The 21,678-nt window shown below is 37.1% G+C and overlaps 1 protein-coding gene across 1 annotated transcript in view; it reads right to left on the bottom strand.

Annotated features, from left to right (window-relative positions):
* The window catches only part of mad1l1 (mitotic arrest deficient 1 like 1), a 44,362-nt gene extending 33,892 nt beyond the window's left edge, over nt 1-10,470 (bottom strand). Inside the window, exons 1-11 of the mRNA XM_044115695.1 lie at nt 10,303-10,470; nt 8,841-9,008; nt 8,593-8,733; nt 7,227-7,406; nt 7,000-7,124; nt 6,821-6,902; nt 5,951-6,081; nt 5,527-5,641; nt 4,986-5,047; nt 3,079-3,165; nt 2,176-2,320 (exon numbers count right to left, since the gene is read on the bottom strand). Of these exons, the coding sequence (XP_043971630.1) occupies nt 2,176-2,320; nt 3,079-3,165; nt 4,986-5,047; nt 5,527-5,641; nt 5,951-6,081; nt 6,821-6,902; nt 7,000-7,124; nt 7,227-7,406; nt 8,593-8,733; nt 8,841-8,981 (1,209 nt within the window). The 5' untranslated portion in view covers nt 8,982-9,008; nt 10,303-10,470. The remainder of the gene's footprint in view (nt 1-2,175; nt 2,321-3,078; nt 3,166-4,985; nt 5,048-5,526; nt 5,642-5,950; nt 6,082-6,820; nt 6,903-6,999; nt 7,125-7,226; nt 7,407-8,592; nt 8,734-8,840; nt 9,009-10,302) is intronic.
* Nucleotides 10,471-21,678: the final 11,208 nt, after the last annotated feature.

Below are 21,678 nucleotides of genomic sequence, written 5' to 3' on the forward strand. Positions count from 1 at the left end.
TTAAAATAGGACTATATGCCTTGTAATATACATAATACCGCCACTTTAAAAGACAGAAATTTAAGTGGAGCCACAATGACATCTTCAGACGCTCTGCTCTGAAATTCAAACCCTGATTTTCATGCAGTTTACAAAACGGTTTCAAGCTATTTTTTTTTTACTTTCTGGATGCAAACATCACACGATAGCAGCAGACAAACTCCAATTACATAGAGCACAAAAACGTACTGAAGATTTTTATTTTAGATCTCAAGTAAACAGACAAATCCCTCACAGATTGATAAACAATGTAAATGAATGTTATGCATTTAGAACGTGCTAGCACAATGCAAGCGCTCAAGGTAATGTGCAAGAGGGAACAGAAGACTAAATATGACTAGGAACACAAGTAAAAACCAGACAGAACAAATACGTTTGGAGGTCAGCGTTTGCTCCAAATACCAACCAGGAGGGCTTCCAGCTGTTTGTCTATTAACCTGCAGGTAAATACAATTTATCGCTTTTCTGTGATAAAATGAAAAATTTAATTTAAAAACAAACATGGCGCAGGAGAACACAGTGATAAAACCTATTGCTGTTTTCACCATCTATTGTTGCCAAATTGCTTTTCTGTCAACCTCATCTGGTGGCTGAAGATTTCTGTGCCCCTAATAGGTCAGTCAGTCGTCCAACAGAGTTACATACTGAAGGTGATGGTAAGTGCAGGTATTTAGTGGGTGAAGCCTCAAGGTAAAGATAAAAAAAAAATAAAGATAAAAATCAGTTATTTGAAACTGAAAAGAAATGCTGGACTAGTGGGCGAACCATTAAAAAGCTTTATGCATGTGACACAAGAGGCTGAGCGATGAACCTTCCAGCAAACAGACGGACAATTATGTTCATGTCGCCACGTTCCATCATAAAGATCAACACATTTCCTTTAATTAAAGGGACAGCGTTAAATAAAATAGACATTCTTGAGCCTTGCACAATGTAATAACGCTATTTCATCACCAAAAACATAAATTGTTATTGCTGTGATTCTTTCATGAATGTCTGAGAAATGCTTTAATCTCCATGGCAACCAATCAGCTGTGCAAAGCACATGGTTGGACCTAGCTCTGCCTTCAGGGGGCAGCTTCTTCTTAGAGGTCCTCACACACAATTCCCCATAGTCAGCTCCTTCAGACTAGTCAGCAGCAATCAGCAAACACCTGCTGGAACCATGTACCTGCTGAGCTCATCATAGAAGCCAGTTAGTGAGGCACTGGGCTTTTAGAGGCGAGACGTCGTGATGACTTGCTGAAGGGGGAGTTTCAGTAAGAGCAGGAGCTTTTAAAGAGACAGAGGCCGAATTTCAAGGCGTTAAATTACAAAATCTAATTTGTTTAAGTCATATTTGATATATATAGCACTTTTACAACAACTCAAGTTAAAATAATTACTTGATTCTGCTGTAAAATCGCACCATGTAGCTGAAAAACAGATAATTCTGCCCCTTTAAAATGTGTTGTCTTATCTATTAATCTGAAGCCAGTCCTTAACTATTTGCTTTTCTAGACGAAGAGCATAGTTAGATCCTTGTCATGATGTCATTATCATCTCATCCAGTTTATGCTAGTTTATCCTCCCTGATTTATTCTGCATTTTTGGGAATGATCATGGTGCCTGGAGTAAGTAATAGCACAGACCATTATTTATTCCAGTATCCCTGCAAACATGTTCTGTAATATCATAGCCTAGAAATAATTTTGATTATTCTAATTAACCTAAATCAGGAAAAGTTTGGTCTGATTTAACTTCAGATGCTGAGAAAAAAAATGCGTATGTGTCGTCTTATCCAACGTATGTAAATATCTGCTTTCAATTGTGTGTGATTAGTGTGCTAAGAGATTGTAGATCACCTGGGGAATAACACATGCAGAGAAATCGATATCACCCGGCGGTCTAGTCAAATACTGCAGTGGGAAGAATCCCGGGATACAAGCCAGAGGAGTCACATGACATCCAGCGGCTAGTTTGGAAAAGCAAGGAGTGATGGGAGAATGGACAATTCTGTGCAGGTCTTGAGATTCAAATCCCTCCTGTGGCCAGTTTTTGAAGCAACTTGCTGATTTTTAGTACAGATGCATACTTGGAGTGTGTGTGTGTGTGTGTTTTTTTGTTCTTTTTTTTTTTTTACTGATTGCCAGGTACCTTAGTTAACAAAAGTAGTCGTTTCTGTAGTCGTCGAATGAGCGCGTCCTGAGCCTCTCTCTTCTTCTGCTCTTCCACGGTTCTGCGGCACTGCTGGGTCAGCTTTTCCCCGACCTCCGACTGGGAATGCTCCAAGCTCCTGACTCTGACGGCCCGACACAAATGAATAGCGGGAGGAGAGAGTTTTGTGTGCAAAAGTGGAGGGAAGGGGAAAAAGGAGAAAGCAGATAGATTAGGGCTGAACGTTCAGACAATTTGGGAAGAGCAATTTAAAACCAATTTCTAATAATATTTCCTGGAAGACAACCTACCAACCTGTCAGCCTGTGTGGCTGAATGATGGGCGTCTAGAAATCATTTGAGGCAGAGATTTGTGTCAAGTCTGATCAATAGGACAATAATTACAATGAAGGCTAATAACTACGCTGCAGAAGTCCCTTTGCAGACTCTCGCCCATTTATCATCCTGCGCTTTTGCTGTGCCTGTGTTTAATGTGCCGTAATGAGCCCAAAACGCTCAGCACAGGAGAAATGCTTGTTAACCAACAAAATCTGGACACCAGCGCAACATTAATAACCGACAGCACGCATGCAGTCCCTACAGACATCACCTCAGTCTAAACAGGACGAGTTTAATTAGTAAATTCCCTTTCTCAAACATTCATAACCTCACACACATGCACACACACACATCAACGGCTGCCGTCAGGAGTGCTATCAGAGTCAGGACCACTTTAATTAACTTTGTGACAATTAAAGACTTCACAGAGATAGACTCTTAATAGATGCACAGAGAGAGAGAGAAGAGAGAGAGAGAGAGATGCAATGCAAACAGAATGAGAGAAATAAGTCTGAAACAAGAGAGATAGGGGAGGATTTTGTGTGTGAGTCAGAGTGTGTGTTACCGGCTGCTGAGTGTGTAGTTCTGTTCTTTCAGAGCAATTTCTCTGTGCTGGATCTGAATCACCTCCCTGGACAGATCCTCCGGTTTCCTGCAGACATACAAAGCACTGGGTAGTGAGCGCATGCATATGCAGAGATCACAAAAAAGAAAAAAAGAAAAAAAAAACTATATGAGAACCGGAGCAGAGAGAATGTTAAAACAAAGAGACGTCACTCCATTCTGTTAGCCACTGGGTGGCTCGGTAATAAACCGAGTTAAATTCAAATTATTATAGAAAACAAAGTTATTCAGTAATATATGATGACACGTAAGAATGACATTTCACCAGAATGAATTTTAACCGGGCCAATCAGGAAGAGAAGGAGAAGTTGTGAACGATAATGTTGATTTTCTGCACCGTCTTAGATTTATAGTCTGCCTGAAGTTTTAGCAGCAGCAGCAGCAGCAGCAGCAGCAGCAGCAGCAGCAGCAGCAGAGGAGGTGAACGAAGCCGTTCAGTCCACGATGGCCACGTTTCCAAATATCAAATTAACATCAACAGCCATCTTGTTCAGCACTTCTCTCTTCGCAGTGGAAGACAGTTTTCTACAGCACAGACAACTTACAGTAAGCTTCTTAGAGTCGAACTGGCACAAAACAAACGTCACGGGGAAATGTTAACGACTGGGTAAACGTGATATGGGTTTGAATTGTTCCAGAAGGACACGGTCGGTCTCTGTCTCAAATGTTATTGTTTACATCACAATGTGTCCATACACTTCCCCCTTTTAATATCAGTGGCTCTGGCTGGGAGTCCATCGCATGTGGCTCGCATTCTAAAACCGATTTTTAGCCACAGTTTCACATAACCTGGGAGATTAATGGCTTCATGTCAGAGAATTGGTAATGATTTTTGAGACAGCTCAGACCTCAACGTTTTTTTGTTTTCTCTCCTCTATTGCATCTACTGTGTTCATGTGACTAGCCTAGCCTAGCATAGCCTACTCACCTTATCAAACTGGTTGCATTCTAGAGCAGTGATTTTCAGGAAAATTTCTGATTTTTTGTTTTGTTTTCCAATCATTTTATTTAATACATGTTAAAATAATTGATTTAAGTGTTATTTCTCATTTTCTGATTGGCTGCCAGTCAAATTCATCGAGCTAGCTTAGCAAAAACTAAATGGAAAAGTTTCAAACAAGAAAGAGACCAAAGGAACAGTCCAGAACTCTCGCTATGGAGAACGCTACTGCAAACTCTGGACTACCATGGCAATGCAAATTGTGCCGACCAACTTGGTGTGCAGTCTCATCATATCAAACCCCCCTCATGTCAGGCCCAGCGCTGAGGCCGGCCTGGCCGGGGCGAAGCCAGCTGCTGAAAACACATGGGAGAGCAGATGCCCTCTGCTAGAGCAAATCAAACACCAGGTTTCCAATTCGACTGGTCCTCCGGGTGGAAATCTCTCACTTTGTTTTGTGCTTCATCATGTGCTGGCACCTTCCAGCTTTTTTATTTTTTTATTATTATTATTATTTTGACCACAAATAATGTGCAGCAGCTGGTTCTCCATCGACAAACTGTGTAAAACAAACTAGATATATTGTGTGGTGTGGATGTGTTCCACCTAGTCCAGAGATGATTCTACAGTAAATGGGTTTATGTGTATTAGCATGTGCATGCATGCATGCATGCGACGTGCAGGTTGTCAGTGCATGCAACATGTCAGAACTGCTTCGCTGCTCACGTGGAAGCCTCCGTCTGTTCTAACATGTTGGCCAGGCGTTTCAGTGAGCTGAGGCACAGTCGTTTAGAAAGACTAAAGCTCCACCTACTGGTCGTTTTTTTGTATTTCACTAGAAACACATTGATGATAAATACATACTTTCTAAAGAGGGCTCTTGTGCTCATTGACTCTATCATACTGACCTTATGTTGAGTCCTGTAGACTGTCCGATGTTTTCCCAGGCCTGCAGCTTCTCAACCAGCCTCTAAAAGTGACCAAACATCATTTATTGTCAGAGCAAAGGCAACAATATTCATTCATGTAAGTATTATGTATGCAAAAAATGTAAAAAGTCTACCATAAGAGATTTTTGTTTGGGAACTGTTTAAAATTATACATTTACCAGAAGAAAACAAATCATTTCCGTTCTAATGAGCATTATATTTTTGTTTTATTTTGGAAAAAATTTTAAATATGTTTGATATTTTAGTGGTGGCTAGGAGTTTGAAACTCCTGGTTTAGATTCTCAGTTATGCTAGTCTGAATCTAGTATCTACATAATCTTTTCAATTTTTTGAAACGTCAATTTTTTGAAATGTCATCGGGTCCGGGAATCGAACCCGCGACGGCCGCGTCGAGGACTGAAGGCCTCCAAACATGGGGCGTGCTAACCTCTACGCCACCGGAGCACGTCCCTCTACATCATCTTTTGTAGGTAACTGTGACAGCAGACGGACAGTTTACCTCTTTCTCCAGCTCCACGTTGACCAGCTCTTCTTTTTTCTTCTCCATTCTCTCCAGTTTCTTCCTCAGGCCCTCCACCTCCTCCTTCAGCAGGCTGCAGTTCTCCCTGCTGTCCCTGTTCAGGAGAGAAACCCAGAACTCCTCATCAATCACAAGAACGAAATGTTTGATCTGCCATCAAAATGTGTTTAGTTATTGTTCATAGAGACAGTTCTCACCTAACATACTGTAGATGACAGCAAATACATATTATTAATAATAAAAGGAGTTATCACTTCAGGTTTGACATTGTATCTCTGAAGAATGTGGGGGTCCAAGCATAATCTATAATCAAAGTTTAGAAAACTGCAAGAAACTTCAACTGTATGGGTCTCTTTCCAAATAAAGCAGTGGAATAAACACAAATAAAAGAAAGCAAACGGACCTCAGGAAGGCGTTGTCTTCCCTGAGACGCTTCAGCTCTTTTTCCAAATCTGGAACTCTTGCCACCTCGGACTTCACGCTCTTCACAATGACCATATCTTGTTCCTGGAGAGCTAGACGTCTCTCCAGCTCCTGAAAAGTCAGACAGAAAATCAGTCAAAGCAGAGCTAAACTATTCTGAACTGAAACATTAATACAAACACTGTATTAATGTTTGTATTAACACAAACATTAATACCTCAGTCTGAAAACTGAGGGGAAAAAACTAAAACTAGGGTTTCTTTTTCTCTTCTTGTCCGTGTGAAGCAACTGACCAGCTGCGCTGTCTACATTTTTTATGCGATATAAAAATCACCATGTCATCGTTTTCATTGTTATTTTGCTGACTTAATTTAACCTACAACAGTTTGTGTTATGCTCATTTTAGGATGAGTGTAAAAACTTCCAAAAGTATTTCTGTCACTTGAACCTTGACATGTTGGACATGTAAAATCTGAAAATATCACTTAATATCACAGGGATTTTATGAAAATAAGCCAACCAAAAGCAAATTAATTATGAAATTGTGGGTTAATGATATATGGTTTTTCTATTAAATTGAATACATTTTTTATTTATTTCTCATTACCAGTCTGACAAGTTTCCTGTAGTAGTAAATAAATGACTGTAATCATGTTCATCTGTGACTAATTTTTCTCAATATAAATAAAGCTGCTCCGTTTTGGACTCTTGCTGCAAAGGTGCTTCTAGAAAGTATTGACTTGGTGGGTATTAATCATGCCAGATACTTTCTTTTTTAGCAGAACATTTTGTAACTCATGTAATGTAAAAGTAAAACGATGGATAAACTGTGTGTGTAAGTGCAATGTACCTTGATTTTGATGATATGCTCTGAACAAGAAGACTGTTCTGCTTGGAGGCTTTGGCAAAGCTGGGAAGCTTCTAAATACTTTCTGGGGGGGAAAAAAAAGGAAGAATTGTGTGTGATTAACATTTCCCTCAATGTAGAGGAGCAGCACGTCCATGATGAAACTGGAAGGATCTCTGGACCTGCGCTGTAAGTCCAGCTGTTCTTGTAGCTCTTGGTTCTCCAGAGTTTGGGCAGAAATTGTTGCATCTTGGGTTTGAATGTTCTGCCGAAGGTCTCTGATTTCATCTCTCAGAGACGTGACGGTCTGGAAACAGCGAGCAATTCAAAGATGGAGATAAAGAGAGACCAAAAATCTAAAATTTATTCTCTCTCTGTGTGTGTGTGTGTGTGTGTGTGTGTGTGTAACCTGGTCGGCTGTCGTCAGTTTGGCGTCTCGCTCGTCCAGCTTCTTGTTGAGGCCGTCCAGGTTCTTACGGAGAGAACTGTTTGCCTCCACCTGCTCTGACAGGTTCTTCCGTGCTTCTTTCTCTCTCTCCTCTAATATTTTTATTCGTCCCAAAAGTTCCTGGTTGCGGTCAACTTCATGCTGCAATATTTAAAAAAAATAAATCAATAAAAACTAGGTACTTCTTATGACGACAAAGTTGGCAGGCAAAAGCAAAAATTTGCAGCAAATACTAATTAAGTAGAAGCAAAAATGCCTGTGCTTGATGTAGAGGAGAACGATATGGACTAAAAGTTTTAGATTTTGTTTTAAGCTGAAACTAAAGTTTATTTTGGTTATCAATTAATCTTTGAATTATTCAGACGAATAATCTGATTTTTTTAAAAATGCCTATTCAGATTTTAATTTCACCTTAAACCTTTTTTATGTAATATTATACATACATTAAAAAAATGCAAATACAAACATCTTTTTAAAAAATAAAGAAAAAAAAGAAAATAAACGTTTTATTGCATAAATGGAACAACATTCATTTAGTAAATCTGAAGCAGTTGAAGCTAAAGTTAGGCCGCTTGAAGAGTTTTGGCTAAAACATATTTACAGACAAAAGATGCTTTTACCTTAAAATCACAACACAATTAAACTGATTAAACCATTTCAGCCCAACCTTTTTTTTAAGTAACTGTATGGCTGTGAATGTATGTTGCATCTATAAAATAGAAGAAAAATAGCTAAAGTAATCCGCCCAACAATTTGCAGTTTTAGGGGATTTTAATCATTAATCGGAATTTATTGAGATGCTGATGAATAACCATCTTATGAGAAATTTGTTGCCATAAATGACAAATGTCAATTAAAATAGGATGATGAGAAGCACTGATCCACTTTTTTCCACTTACAACACTGATACCAATATCTGAGGTTTAGTGTCGGCCGGTACCGATCCCTTACAGAAAAACAAGAGCTGAATGAATTTAAAATATTTCTTTTTTTAAAACACGGATATAAATGTACTGATTTACAAATTCATTTGATAACTCTGCACCAATAAACCACCCTTAAATACACCAACAACCCTAACATGTAAAAATTTTAACTACAAACCTTCTTCCAAATGGTTCACTAAGTACAAAATTAGGAATACTAAATATAGTGTAAAATAAATAAAGCCTGACGTCGCTCAGAGTGCAAAGCGTAGAATTAGACTGAACAGATCTGTCCTTATGGATTTGGCACATTGTCAGATACCCAATCTATTGGGACCGATACAAATATTGATATCAAATCATCGGTGCATCTCTATTAAGACACTGAACTTGTCTTGTACCTCCAGGTTTCGAGAGCTTTCAGAAGCTGCCTTCTCAAGTTCGAACCGAGCTCGTTTGTGACTCAGCTCCATCTGTTTCTTCTCCTGGTCCAGCTGCAGGTAGCGGTGCTGAGAGTGAACCCTCTCTGCTGCTTCCAAGAACTACAAATAAATCAATCAATAAAATAAAAATTAAATCCAACTAGCCAATGTTAAGGCTAATTAGTGGTTTCGTTAAGTTTAGCTCTATGTACATGATTTCTCCGTACCTCCATGCTGCGCTTGTAGTGAGGCTGCAGGTTCCCGCTCCCCGACTGCTCTGACGGACGCTGTGGATGCTCATGGCGACTAATGAAGGTATTAAAGGACTTCAGGGTCGTTAAAATAGTGGTGTCATCTTCCAGATCCATTTTAAATGTTCTAGGTGTAATAGAATGCTAAAAAGAGGCAAAAACAAATATGAGTGAAAATTAACATAACAGTGATAGGAAAAATAAATACATGGATTTTATGGTAACCCTAAAATATAATGGCAAGTAATCCTTAACCGATTTTTAAAAATGATTAACTCTAATTATTAAGTTCAAATCATTATTTTTCATTACATTCTTCATAACGAATTGATTACAAATTAATCTTATAGATGACTCAACCAACAACATATATTGTGATGCAATATATGTTAATAATTATAAGGTAAAGGTGAGAAACACATGCGTTATTGGAAACTCTTGCAACCTCCATTAAATAATTTAATTGTACAATAAATTAAGTTTTTTTGTTTTTTACCACACCTGAATATATGTTGCACAAACTAAGTTTGACAAAGAAAACAATGAATATATTGGACACTTTTCTATAAGCCAAAGGTGGCAATCTGTGCATACATGGAGGTTTTCCTTTGAATTAGAAATAAGGTTTTATCAAAATTATTTGACTTTTCTACCCCCTTTTATTATCAACAAAATTGTGGGAAAAATAATACTAAAAAAACCGTCTTTGGTATCAAACTATTCCGACTGTTTTGGTTTTTGCCAAAGATTTCTTCTGTTCTGGCGTCCAAATAATTTACTGGTCTTTGTTTCTTTTTCAAATAACTACCAATAAAAAACCTTCTGGTTTCGTTGCTTTGCTTGGTGTACGTTTTTAAATTAGAACTAATTAATAATCCATACTGAAGCAGGAGGTTACTCTTATACTGTCAATAATTAAACAACTTTATACACAGAAGCAGAAGGTTGTTGTAGGATGAACAGGAAAAAAAATAATATTAAGGCTTACCTAAGCTGATTTAGCAATTTTAGGATAATTATGGAAAATAATATTTTTCAAGAACTCGTTTAAAGTTAACCTGTTAAATCTAACCTCAACAGCGCTGAACTCCAAAGACAAAATGACAAAACAGAAAAATTGCAATATATATGTTTAGTCTTCGTATTTATCCAATGAGACAACCAAATATTTTTAAAAAGGAATTACTACACCAGTACATAAAAACTCAAGTTATATAAGCTAACTTATTTAACAAACTAGAAGAACGGAGCTAAAACGTAGCTAAGTTCTCAGGTTTATCAGCTATTTTGTTTTTGCTGCGTTGCTCTACTAGTAGAGTAGTTATTCTAGTAAAATACTCATAAAAATTAGTTACAGTTTGAACTGACAAGTTAACGGCCACCCACACCATGCGAGGGAATTCTCGTAAAACAAAGCCTGGAAGTAATAAGACGTTACCTTAGTAGTGCTCTTTGTAAACACAAACAAGTTCGACTGTTGCTCCTGCTAGCTATGTTAGCAGCAATGCACCGTTCTGAAAAGCCCTCCAGTTCGTGGAGCTTCTTCTTCTTGTCGATGTCGAAGCAATGTTTTCGTTCGTTACCGCCACCTATTGGAATGAAGTGTGGCTCGGGATGCTAAATGCTAGACAGATTCATAAACAAAAAGGTAAAGCAAAAAAAAGAATAAATGGAGAAAAAAAAAACAAATATAGAAAATAAAACTATATTCTCTCCATTAAGTTTTCTTCTTAAGGTACATCAACAAAAAGAATAAGAGTCTGAACTGGAGACTTTGTCCAAAAGGTCTTGACAGTTGCAAATTGTTGTCCAGTACGCTATGTACCAGTTTTTCAAGGCAGGAAGAAAAAGGTAGGTAGAAGCTGCACAGATGAAATCTTTTGGAACAAACATCTGCTAACTTAATTGAGACATTACAGTTCCTGTAGAATAGGGTGACCAGACGTCCCTGTTTTAGGAGCCATGTTCCCTAATGTGTCATCCATCCATCCATCCATCCATTTTCTTTACACCCTTGTCCCTAATGGGGTCGGGAGGGTTGCTGCCTCTCCAGCTACGTTCCGGGCGAGAGGCAGGTTCACATTGGACAGGTCGCCAGTCTGTCACAGGGCAACACAGAGACAAACAACCATGCACACACACTCACACCTAGTGAGGATTTAGAAAGACCAATTAAGCTGACAGTCATGTTTTTGGACTGTGGGAGGAAGCCGGAGAACCCGGAGAGAACCCACCATGCACAAGGAGAACATGTTTTAATTATTACTTAGAAACTGTGGAGTACTTGTTACTTTTACAAATTTAGAGCACACTTTGAAAGTCCAGAGAATACTCATATTTACAGTATCTAGCAACCCAGAAGTCCAGAGGATACTTACTTACTTATTTACACTTATTTAGCAACCCAGAACAGGGATTAGAACTTGGAACCCAGAAAAACTGCCTTAGCAATTACTTTTTAGACTCCCATTCTCACAACCCAGAAAATGAATTAGACCAGAGGACACTTAGTTATTCTTATATACCAACCCTGAAAGGAGTATCTAGTTTATTTACTTTGGATCAACATTATTACTGGTAGATTCTTTTTCTTCTTTTGCTCTTTCTTTTGGTTTGTTATTTTGTTTGGATTTCCCTGCTTGTTGCTGAAAATGTGCTATATAAATAATATTACCTTTACTAAGATTTTACTAGGAAGAATCCAGCTCCTCATCTCAAAATAACCAAATTCTAAAAGAAAACAAATCTAATTTTATTTATTAAATTGTAAATTTTCAGTATGTCATATATATTTTAATGTTATTGGAGGAGACTGTGATTGTGATAAGACTGTTTCAGAATACTGGCAGACTGATAAAAAATAAGACAGGAGGAAAATATTCTGATAAACTGAACGAATGAGGAAAATGGGAAAACTGACAAAGCTGAAGAGAAAGATGAAATATAAACATATTATTGTGTCTTATATATTGCATTTTAAGTGTTTCTCTCTACTATCACCTGTGGTGTTTCTCAGTTTTTCACATAATCTTTTCTGCTCTTATTCTATCCAGACCTCTATGATCATGTGGCTGATGGCTCTTCAGACTGAGGACGGTTTGCAGGTCCAGAGATGAGCTCATGTTGATGGACTTCCTGACCAGAGTTCACTCGTCTCAAACACACACAGTGTCCTTACATATCAGCTACATAACTTTACACACACACCTCATCTATTTATGGACACTTATGTGTCCATTCATGCACAACATTCACAGGTGGACAAAGTTGTTTGGATCTCTTGTTAATGACTTAAAAACCCACAGTGGCTCTGAAACAACTTGAAACCATCAAGAGCAATAAAGTTAAATTTACTGAAAATTAACCAATAAAAATCAGACATTGTTTTTAATTGAGGTTCAACAGAATAACAAAATGACAGACCAAAATGACTACAGTTACAAAGATTATTCTGAAACTTAAGGTCCACAGGACTGGAGCTGATCTCTCTGACTGTGGCTGCAGGAAGAAAATGGACAAATTCAAGAGAATTATGATCTGAACGGTTACTAAAAGTCCAGAACAACCAAGTCCAGAATGTAAAGGTGACCTCCAAGGTCAAGGTGGACCTGATGTGAAATGACCAAGGAGGAAAGTAAATCATAAAAAAGTGAGGCTGAATTTACCACAAAGACCTTTGGACAGATGAGACAAAAGGAGCTTCAGCTCTTTGGCCACAGACACAAACATGCTAATAAGTTTTAGCTACCATCATTTTAATTGAGCCACAATTTAAAAGCAGTGTCTGACTTTCATCAGTTTGTCACTAAACTATTTTCTACTACTTTTGTCAGTTTCAAGTTACTTCTGTTACCATTGTGGGCTTTTTGTTCATTAACAGAGGCACTAACTATGTTATTCATGTATTTGCATGGTCACTGACAAACTATGTACACAATTTCCCCCATATGTCCAGTTTTAATTTTTTATTGCTGCTATTACTTTTATTATTAGTAATAGTAATATTACCACTGTGTGGAGAGACATGTTCCTGCTTTTATTTTTGATTTTTAATGTTTAAATGTTAATAAATATGTAAACTTATCTGTCCCAGTTTCTTAATTTTAGTTTGATAAATTTGCTTCTTCTTTGTCGCCGAGTGAGAAACGTTCCCAGATTTAGTCTTGGAAATCTGGTCACCTATTGGTACCAAACCTGTAGAATCACGTCACGTGTAACGTGACGTGTGAAAACGTGACGCTCCACGCATCTCAACACACAAAGGGACCTCGCCAGAGTCGCCACTTCTAGTTTCTGTAAGCTAAATGTGGCTAAGCTAGCTAAAACTGAATAACTAGAGTTTTAAGTCTAAGGGCGGTGGAGTGAACCCCTCCTAAGATTTTTACCTTGTGCATGGTTCTAGTGGGGACGCTGGTTTAACAGATTGTGATTTAGCGAACTGAAAAGCGGACGGATCACCCGCTGCCCGATCATGACATCTACCTCGATCTACCGCGCTTCTCCTGAACCCCGCGCCAAGACTGCAGGAGAGGTAAACAGTTAAATCTAGTCGAAACTTTTACAAAAGTGGAGAAATTGAGCAAACAAGGTGGCTTCACCTCCTCACCTGAACATGGAGTTATCCATCCTCCTCCTAAAAAAACAATCTCTATTTTCTGTCAGCAAAATAAAGAAAGACTACTAAAGATAGCCATAAATGATTGTTTTTATCTGATGCAGCAGCCTAATTGACATCTAGGAAGGAAGTTTCAATGAAATGCATAAAAAATAAACATTTTGGTGCAAATCAAAACTTATCTTAGCAGTCCTTGACCCCTAGAAAACATTGAGCTTGTTAAGATCACATAGTCAGCTGGGAATAATAGCTTTTGGGGCTTGATTTCAACATATATTTTTAAATATGGTATCCCAAAAATGCCATGTCTGCTGTTAGTGGCCAATATTGAAATTTGTATTATTTTCATTTCTTAAAGAATCTTCATTTTAAAAGTAAGCTTTTTATACGGTGCATTTTCATGTTTTGCAATATGATTTATATATATTTAAAGAATATCATTACATATAAGTGTCAATTGATCACGTTCAAACAAGATACTATCATGTTTCAAAAAGATACTATCATGTTTCAACAAGATAGTTATAGCGTGATACTTGTCTTAGACGAAATACGTATCTTGTTTAAACGTGATCGTGCTAGACAAAGGATTTTTCCTGCGTTTTAGCAAAGAGAAACCAATCAAACCAAAATTAATACTGTTCCATCTGAGGACAGTCGGAAATAAAAGCCACTTATGTTTTTCAGTTGAATGTGTTTGGCTCATTTGTCTACACTGGACCACATATATACAAGCATGAACAGAAGCACACGCCTAATAGGATTAAAGATAAAAAAATGTGCAACACCCCCGACCCCAAATGAAGGATTGTGGATTTACTGATGAACAGTAACAGGTTTAGATAGTGAGGTTTATTGGAAGTACACCCTGAGTTTCACTGTAATAGCTGTATGCACAAACACACACAAAAAGGACAGTGGAAGCTACAAAAACACTCTTACAACCAGAATGTTTCAACTATAAATAATGTTCACCTCTAAATATATCAACTCTAATTCAAAACTACGCTCTAGAGTTAATACACAACAAATTCACAATTTCAATATATCAAAATTAGATCCATCCTTATTTACAAAAAAACATACCTTGTGCCTCTAAGGCAGGGGTCCCCAATCTCGGTCCTGGAGGGCCGGCCTCCTGCATGTTTTAGTTCCCTCCTTGGTTTAACGCCCCTGAATCAGATGATGGCTCGTTAGAAGGCCTAAGAAGAAATTTGACATGATGAAAAGGTTGTTGGTGCCACCAGGGAGAGAACTAAAACGTGCTGGATGCCGGCCCTCGAGGACCGAGATTGGTGACCCCTGCTCTAAGGTATGTGTAAGCACATAACTGAGGGTTTTTCACATAAAGACTTTAGTCAAAGATAAATCACAGAGGAATTATCTTTGACTAAAGTCATTATGTGAAAAATCACAGAGGGGTATTGTGGTGGCACAGCGGTAAAGCACAACCCACATTATGGAGGCCTTCATTCTCAAAGTCTCCATAATAATGACACTTTTAATGCAAAGTTGCTCTAAAAGTTGCAGTGAAAGTCCATTAAAAGTGCCAGCTTTGCATTAAAGTGACATTATTTTCAAAATAATGCGAAGGTGGCACTTTTAATGAAGCTTTGTATTAAAAGTGTCATTTACTGAATGAGACTTCATGACAACAGTCGTAAACATTCATAAAGACTCCTTCATGTTCATGACAGATGTTATGTGATGTTTATATGTCATGTCAGTCTGACACAACCGTTAAATAAAGTGTTACTGATAGCTCTATCTATCTACCTACCTATTGATAGACCTATCTATTTATAGCTAGCTAACCTATGTAGTATCATGTTTGTAGAGAAACCGGAGCACCCGGAGAAAACTTTTGTTTCAAACAAGATTAGTTTATTTTACTAAGAGAGCAAATTACAGTGTCTGTCTGTCTGTCACTTGTGTTTTGTATATATACAGTACAGACCAAAAGTTGGTACACAACTGTGTGTCCCAACTTTTGGTCTGTACTGTACATACATATATATATACCGAATGACACATAAATATCTATATATCTATATAGATATATCTATATAGATATAGATATAGACATATCTATATAGATATATATATAGATATATATATATATAGATATGTCTATATAGACATATCTATATGTATAGATATGTCTATATAGACATATCTACATAGATATGTCTATATAGATATATCTATATAGACTTATCTATATAGACTTATCTATATGTCTATATAGATATATCTATATAGATATATCTATATAAATATAGATGTATATGATTACAACATCATAGATATCATAAAATATCTATGATGTTGTAATTATTGTGAAGCACTTTGGTCAGTTAGGATTATTATAAATTCTCATAATTCTCACATGGTGCACATGTGAGAATTATGAGATCACAAGATGCAAAGATGTGGAAAATGTGACCCACATGTGATTTTTGTGGTATTTTTTTGTAAGGGTATCTATCTATCGTTCTATCTATCTATCGTTCTTTCTATCGTTCTTTCTATCGTTTTTGTAGGAAAACTGGAGCACCCAGAGAAAACCTATTGTTAAAATGACTTCCAATTTCTTAAATTTGGTAATACCCTATATGCTACGGATTGCGGTTTTAGCATTTCGAGTGCAAAGATATCTATCTAGATATCTATCTATCTATCATTCTATCTATCGTTTTATCTATCGTTTTTGTAGGAAAACTGGAGCACCCAGAGAAAACCTATTGTTAAAATGACTTCCAATTTCTTAAATTTAGTAATACCCTATATGCTACGGATTGCGGTTTTAGCATTTCGAGTTGCAAAGATATCTATCTATCTATCTATCGTTCTATTGTTTTATCTGTCGTTTTTGTAGGAAAACTGGAGCACCCAGAGAAAACCTATTGTTAAAATGACTTCCAATTTCTTAAATTTGGTAATACCCTATATGCTACAGATTGCAGTTTTAGCATTTCGAGTGCAAAGGCAACAGTATGTTAGTAATGGCTGCTCTGTTCTTCAATTGGGCCTGGGAATAAATGGGAGTTTTACACCCGTGTATTTTAAATCATCATGGAGGTAAACACAGTTGGGGTCCAGTGAGGGAGGTCTGGCAGGCATGTTATTGCAAACTTTCTGACGACTGAGTAAAGGTCTGCAAACATTGCTGGGTTTTGCTTGATGTTTTTCAGCAGCATACACAGTTTTTTCCACACAGGTCTTGGAGCTGCTTTCCCCTGGTCCTTCTGCTGGCAGACTCTTCCAAACGTCATGATAAACTGGCTGTTTTTGTTTCTCAAGGGGAGTTATTTTACTGTTTTCACTTCCACACACTCTTTCCAATTCAATTAAAGAAAGCATGTCTTTCCTTTCAATTTCACGAAGTTCCTTTTTCTCCTGTTGTTTTCGCTGGATCTGGGAATCCCATGAATCAGTGAGAGACTTGGTCGCTGCAGCTTTTTTCTCTTTCTCTAGTTTTTCACGGTTTTGTGCTGCAGCTTCCCGATGTTTCCTTTCTTTCAATAACCTTTCCTCCATAAAAGCCCTTTTGTCTGCTTCTTTTTTCTGTATCATTGACAGTTGATCGTAGACTATTTTTTTATGTATTTCTCGACACCTGTCCGTATCAGGAATGTCGCAGTCACTATCTTGGTCTACAACCGATTCATACTTGACATCTTGTCCTTTATCAGTCACATTGTCCCGTGTCTTAACTTTTAGTTGGGGCTCCTTCTTCTGTCTGCTTTCTTCAGCTCGATAGCCAGGAAGCACCCCTTGTCGTTCAAACCTGCCCATGTCACTCTTTTGTTTTTGTTTTCGTTCGTATGTGGCAGCCAGTTTATCTGCCAGAGGGTTTTGCTTCTGACTTTTCCCCCGTTGATCTGTTTCATTTAACATTTTACTGCACTTCTCCTTGCCCGTACTGCTATAAAGTTGTTTTTGTAAACGGGCATCATGTGCAGCTTCTTTCCTCAAAATAGCCTCTAAGCTGTCATCCATCTTCTTTTGGTCTTCTGTGTTTGCCTCAGTCTCATCCTGTCTAAAAAATTTCTGGTCTTTCAATTTCTTTTCTCTTCTCATCTGAACTTCCTCAATTTGATGCAGTCTATCTGACTCAATAATGGCAGCCATTTGTTGCCTTTCAATTTCAATCTTTTCCTTCTTCTTTTGCTGTTTACCTTGAATTTGAGCATCCCATGTGTTGGTCAGAGATTTTTTTGAATTGGCTTTCTTTTCTCTTTCCTGTTCTTCTCTTACCTTCTGGCCTAAATGCTGCTTAGCTCTCTCTTTGAATCGCTTTTCCTCCAGAAGAGCAAAGTTGGCAGCTTCTTTCTTTTTTATACTATCCAGGTTGTCGTAAACAATCTTTTTACAATCCTCTAGAGATGGGACCTTTTGAGGAAGCCTCATCTCATTCTTGTTTTGAACAGTTTTGGACTGGAAGTCATCATTTTGGTCCCTAATACTTTGTTCAGTGTTATCCTGGGTGCTGAGTTTCGGCTGCTTTTCCTTCTTCTGCTTCTTCTCGGTTTCCTCCAATCGTCGCAACCTTTCGGACTCCATCAACAAATAAGACCCTTGCTTTTTAACCTTTTCCATTGCAATCTTCTTCTGCCGTTTAAATTCAACTTGTCCATCCCATGCGTTAGTCAAAGACGTTTGCATTTCCACTTTCTTTTCTCTCTCCTGTTTGTCCACCAACCTTTGGGCAAACTCCTGTTTAACCATTTCTTTTTGCATCTTCTCCACCTCTAACGCGTCTTTGGCAATGTCTTTTTTCTTTATCTCCTCTAGATTTTCATAGGCCATCTGTTTACATTGGTGTAGAAATGTATCATTTTCAGAAACTTTCTTCTCCCTCTTTTCATTAACATCTTCTGACTGATTGTCTTCACTATCATTCTGCTTTTCATAGGTCATCTTCTTACAACTATCTTGAAATCTTTCCTTTCCAAAAATGTTTTTCTCCCTTTCTTGATGTCGGTTTCCATCACTAATACTCTTACATTTTTGCCTTTCCTTCACAATCTCTTCCTTTGGGTTTTCAGTAACCTTTATAGCGATTTTCTGTTCTTTTTCAGAAGGGAAACACTTTTCAAACCATTTCACACGTTTGGGTTTGGGAGCTTTTTCTTTCTTTGTCTCTATTGGAGGTAGCTTCATAAGTTCCCGTATTTGAGCTTCTTCCATTGCTTTGTTCTGTTTCTCTCTCAAAATTTCCACATTTCGTTCGTAAACAGTTTGGTTTTTAGGTCTCATTTTCTTTTCTTGCGCTTTCCTAATTATTGCCTCATCTTTTTCTTTTATCTCCCTTTTGAATCTACATTCACTGTCCAGAGCAATCATTTTCTCCACATCATACATTTCTTCCATACCTGAAGAGAGACTTGATCTATATCCTGAGCTTCCACTAACATCGGAGTTCGATGTGTCGCAATTTTCCTGTTTCTCATGTGATTTTGTCACTTTCTGTCTCTTCTGCTTTTCTTTAGGTTTGTGTCTCAGCACTCTTTCTCTCATTTTCCTTTCTGCTTCTGCTTCTTTCATTTTCCTTTCAGCTTCAACATCTTTGGTAAAATTTGGTATATTTGAAATAAAGCAGCTTAAAGAACAATCCTGTTCTTGAAGCTGGTAAGGGCGGTTCAGATCTTTGTTCACGTCTGTCATTGTGCTTAGCAAAGGGATAACCCTCTTGAATAATTGATTAGAATCCATCTTCTGTTTCTTTCTTACGCTGGAGAAACTTCAGTTCACTGTAAGTAAGTCTAGGCAAAGTGAGTTTGGTGCTACACCTCTGGTTCTAGAACACAAGTGACAAGATATTCAAGAGGTTTCAGAGCTGATGTCATCAAATCTCAGTGACATCATCAGTTAGACAGAAGTGTAACATTGGTTGCTATTGCTATGGTAACCAGGAAAAGCTCTGAAGTGATGCACACTTTCTAGTAAAAGAGATGTTTCAAACCATCAAAACATTTCCAAATAAATTCATTAATATTAAGACAAATGTAACTTTTTCAAACAATTTAGACTATCTTACAGCCAATGTGGCTGTAATTTATATAGATTTAACAAAGTGCAAAATACAATCACCTGGTTTCCCATTAAATCTGCTCCACAGTGTTTTCCTCATCAAAAGAGGTTTTTGATGAGGAACCAAACAATAGTTTCTCATTTCTTTTGTTGGCTGCTATCTAAGCCACGCCCTAAAGTCATGCTCCCAGCGTGTCGTTTCGTTCAAACTTAGCTTTGCACACATGGGCTCTATGTGTGTGAAATCCATCTGTGTGTATGTGTGTACGAGTCTGCAAAGAGCTGAGAGAGATGGAGGAAAACAGAATTATTTATTCCCAACGCTCTCTTCCAAGTGACCTGCACAAGTTTTGACTCTCCACTGAAGACTCCATCAAGTCTTCATGCTTTTTTCACGTGGTTTCGTATGTTTTTCTCCCACAAATTCAGCCTAATACAGAAAACTTATCAGAAACAACTGATGGTGAAGCAGGTGATGAGTTTGTTCAACCAACTTCCATTGAACAAGTGGGTAGTTTAAGTATTTCCAATGTATTAGTAATGTTCTTTGACATGTTGTGTTGTACCTTTCATGTTCATGTGCAAATTATTCATTACAACATGTGAATAATTAGTCATTGTAATTCATATATTAAAAATATTCTTTAGTAATAAATGAATAATAACAATAATAATCACATTGAATTGAATTAACAATGTTACAGAAATTGAATAATGTATCATTTAAATATATTATAATGAATTATAATCATCATTTATATATATTAAGATTTTTTCTTGACTGGCCTCCAATTTGGGCAATTAGATCAATTTGATGAGTTTTTTGTTTCTATTTTATTTTGTTGAATTAAGTCATAATTTCTTGTGATGCATTGGGAGATTAACTTTCAATAACAACACATTGGAAGAAAAGGAACAAAAGTACTTTTCATCTTAAACATTTACCTGTTTTACTGATGTATACAGACTTGTTCTGATCCAGATGAATTTGGCTTTAAGGAAGTGCTTCTATGCTGCTTCTACGTTGCTAAAATATCTATTTTATGCACAATATTAGATTTGATTGTACGACAACCCTACAAACCTAATTCCGCTTATAAGAGGGAGTGACACTTCAGTCTTGAATTTTATGTGAAATGGAAATAGTCACTCAATTTTCCCTTGATAGCTGGAACAATGTGTGAGCTGAAATACAAACTTTGTCAACAGTTAATACTTAAAACACATTTAGTTTATGCATTTTGTCCAAGAAATTGACAGTTTTAGTTGTAGAAATACATGAAAAGCTTCTGCCTTTTTACATCACAAAAACGCCTTTGGCCTTTATCAGTAAGATTGCTAATAGCAACATACATTTTCATAACTTCAGTCACAAATGTTCTTTCTTTTGATTAAAGCTAGTCTGACTTTGTGATAACACAAAAATACACCCTTAGAAAGAAACATGGAAACTTTGACAACAAGATCATCTAAATTAAAATTAAATAACAGAGTTAAGCACCTAAAACATACCGGCAAATATAATACGTATTTTTGGTTACAAAAATATGTTTAAAAATGTAAATTTGCTTCCATTAAATATAAGCTGGGTATTTATGTTTAAATGGACATTTTCTGTTCATCAGCATTTCATGACAAGGAAAGTATTGAGCATTTCTTCCTGGTTGTGATCGGCCTGTTTGTCCAAATATTGGCAGTCATTCCCAGATCAATAAATACATCATTTCCTCTTAACAATATTAATTTATCAGAACATTTTCTGAACAGCATCGCTGTTATTACATGATTAAAAAATCATTTGTACATTTGTTTTATTATTATTTATAAGTATCTATAATACACAGTATTGAAAATCTTATGAAATAAACATTCTGTAAATGTTGCATAAAATATTTTATACAATTTTAACAACTTTTCCTGCAATGCAATGATTTCTGTAGGTCAATCAGAGGATAGATAAATTTGTTATTACACTCATCTATTACAAAATGTTTAGTGTCAGTACATGCTACCCTGAAACTGCCCTCCATTTATGCCATCAGGGAAGTTTTATTTCCCACAGAAGGAATCTGAGAGAAATTGTTCATAAACCCATAAGTAGTGTCCTGTGCTGAGCCTGGTGGGTCACAAGTATTATAAGCCTGGTGGCCGCCAGGATGACCA

Source organism: Gambusia affinis, linkage group LG04, assembly GCF_019740435.1.
Source record: "Gambusia affinis linkage group LG04, SWU_Gaff_1.0, whole genome shotgun sequence".
Lineage (NCBI taxonomy): Eukaryota > Metazoa > Chordata > Actinopteri > Cyprinodontiformes > Poeciliidae > Gambusia > Gambusia affinis.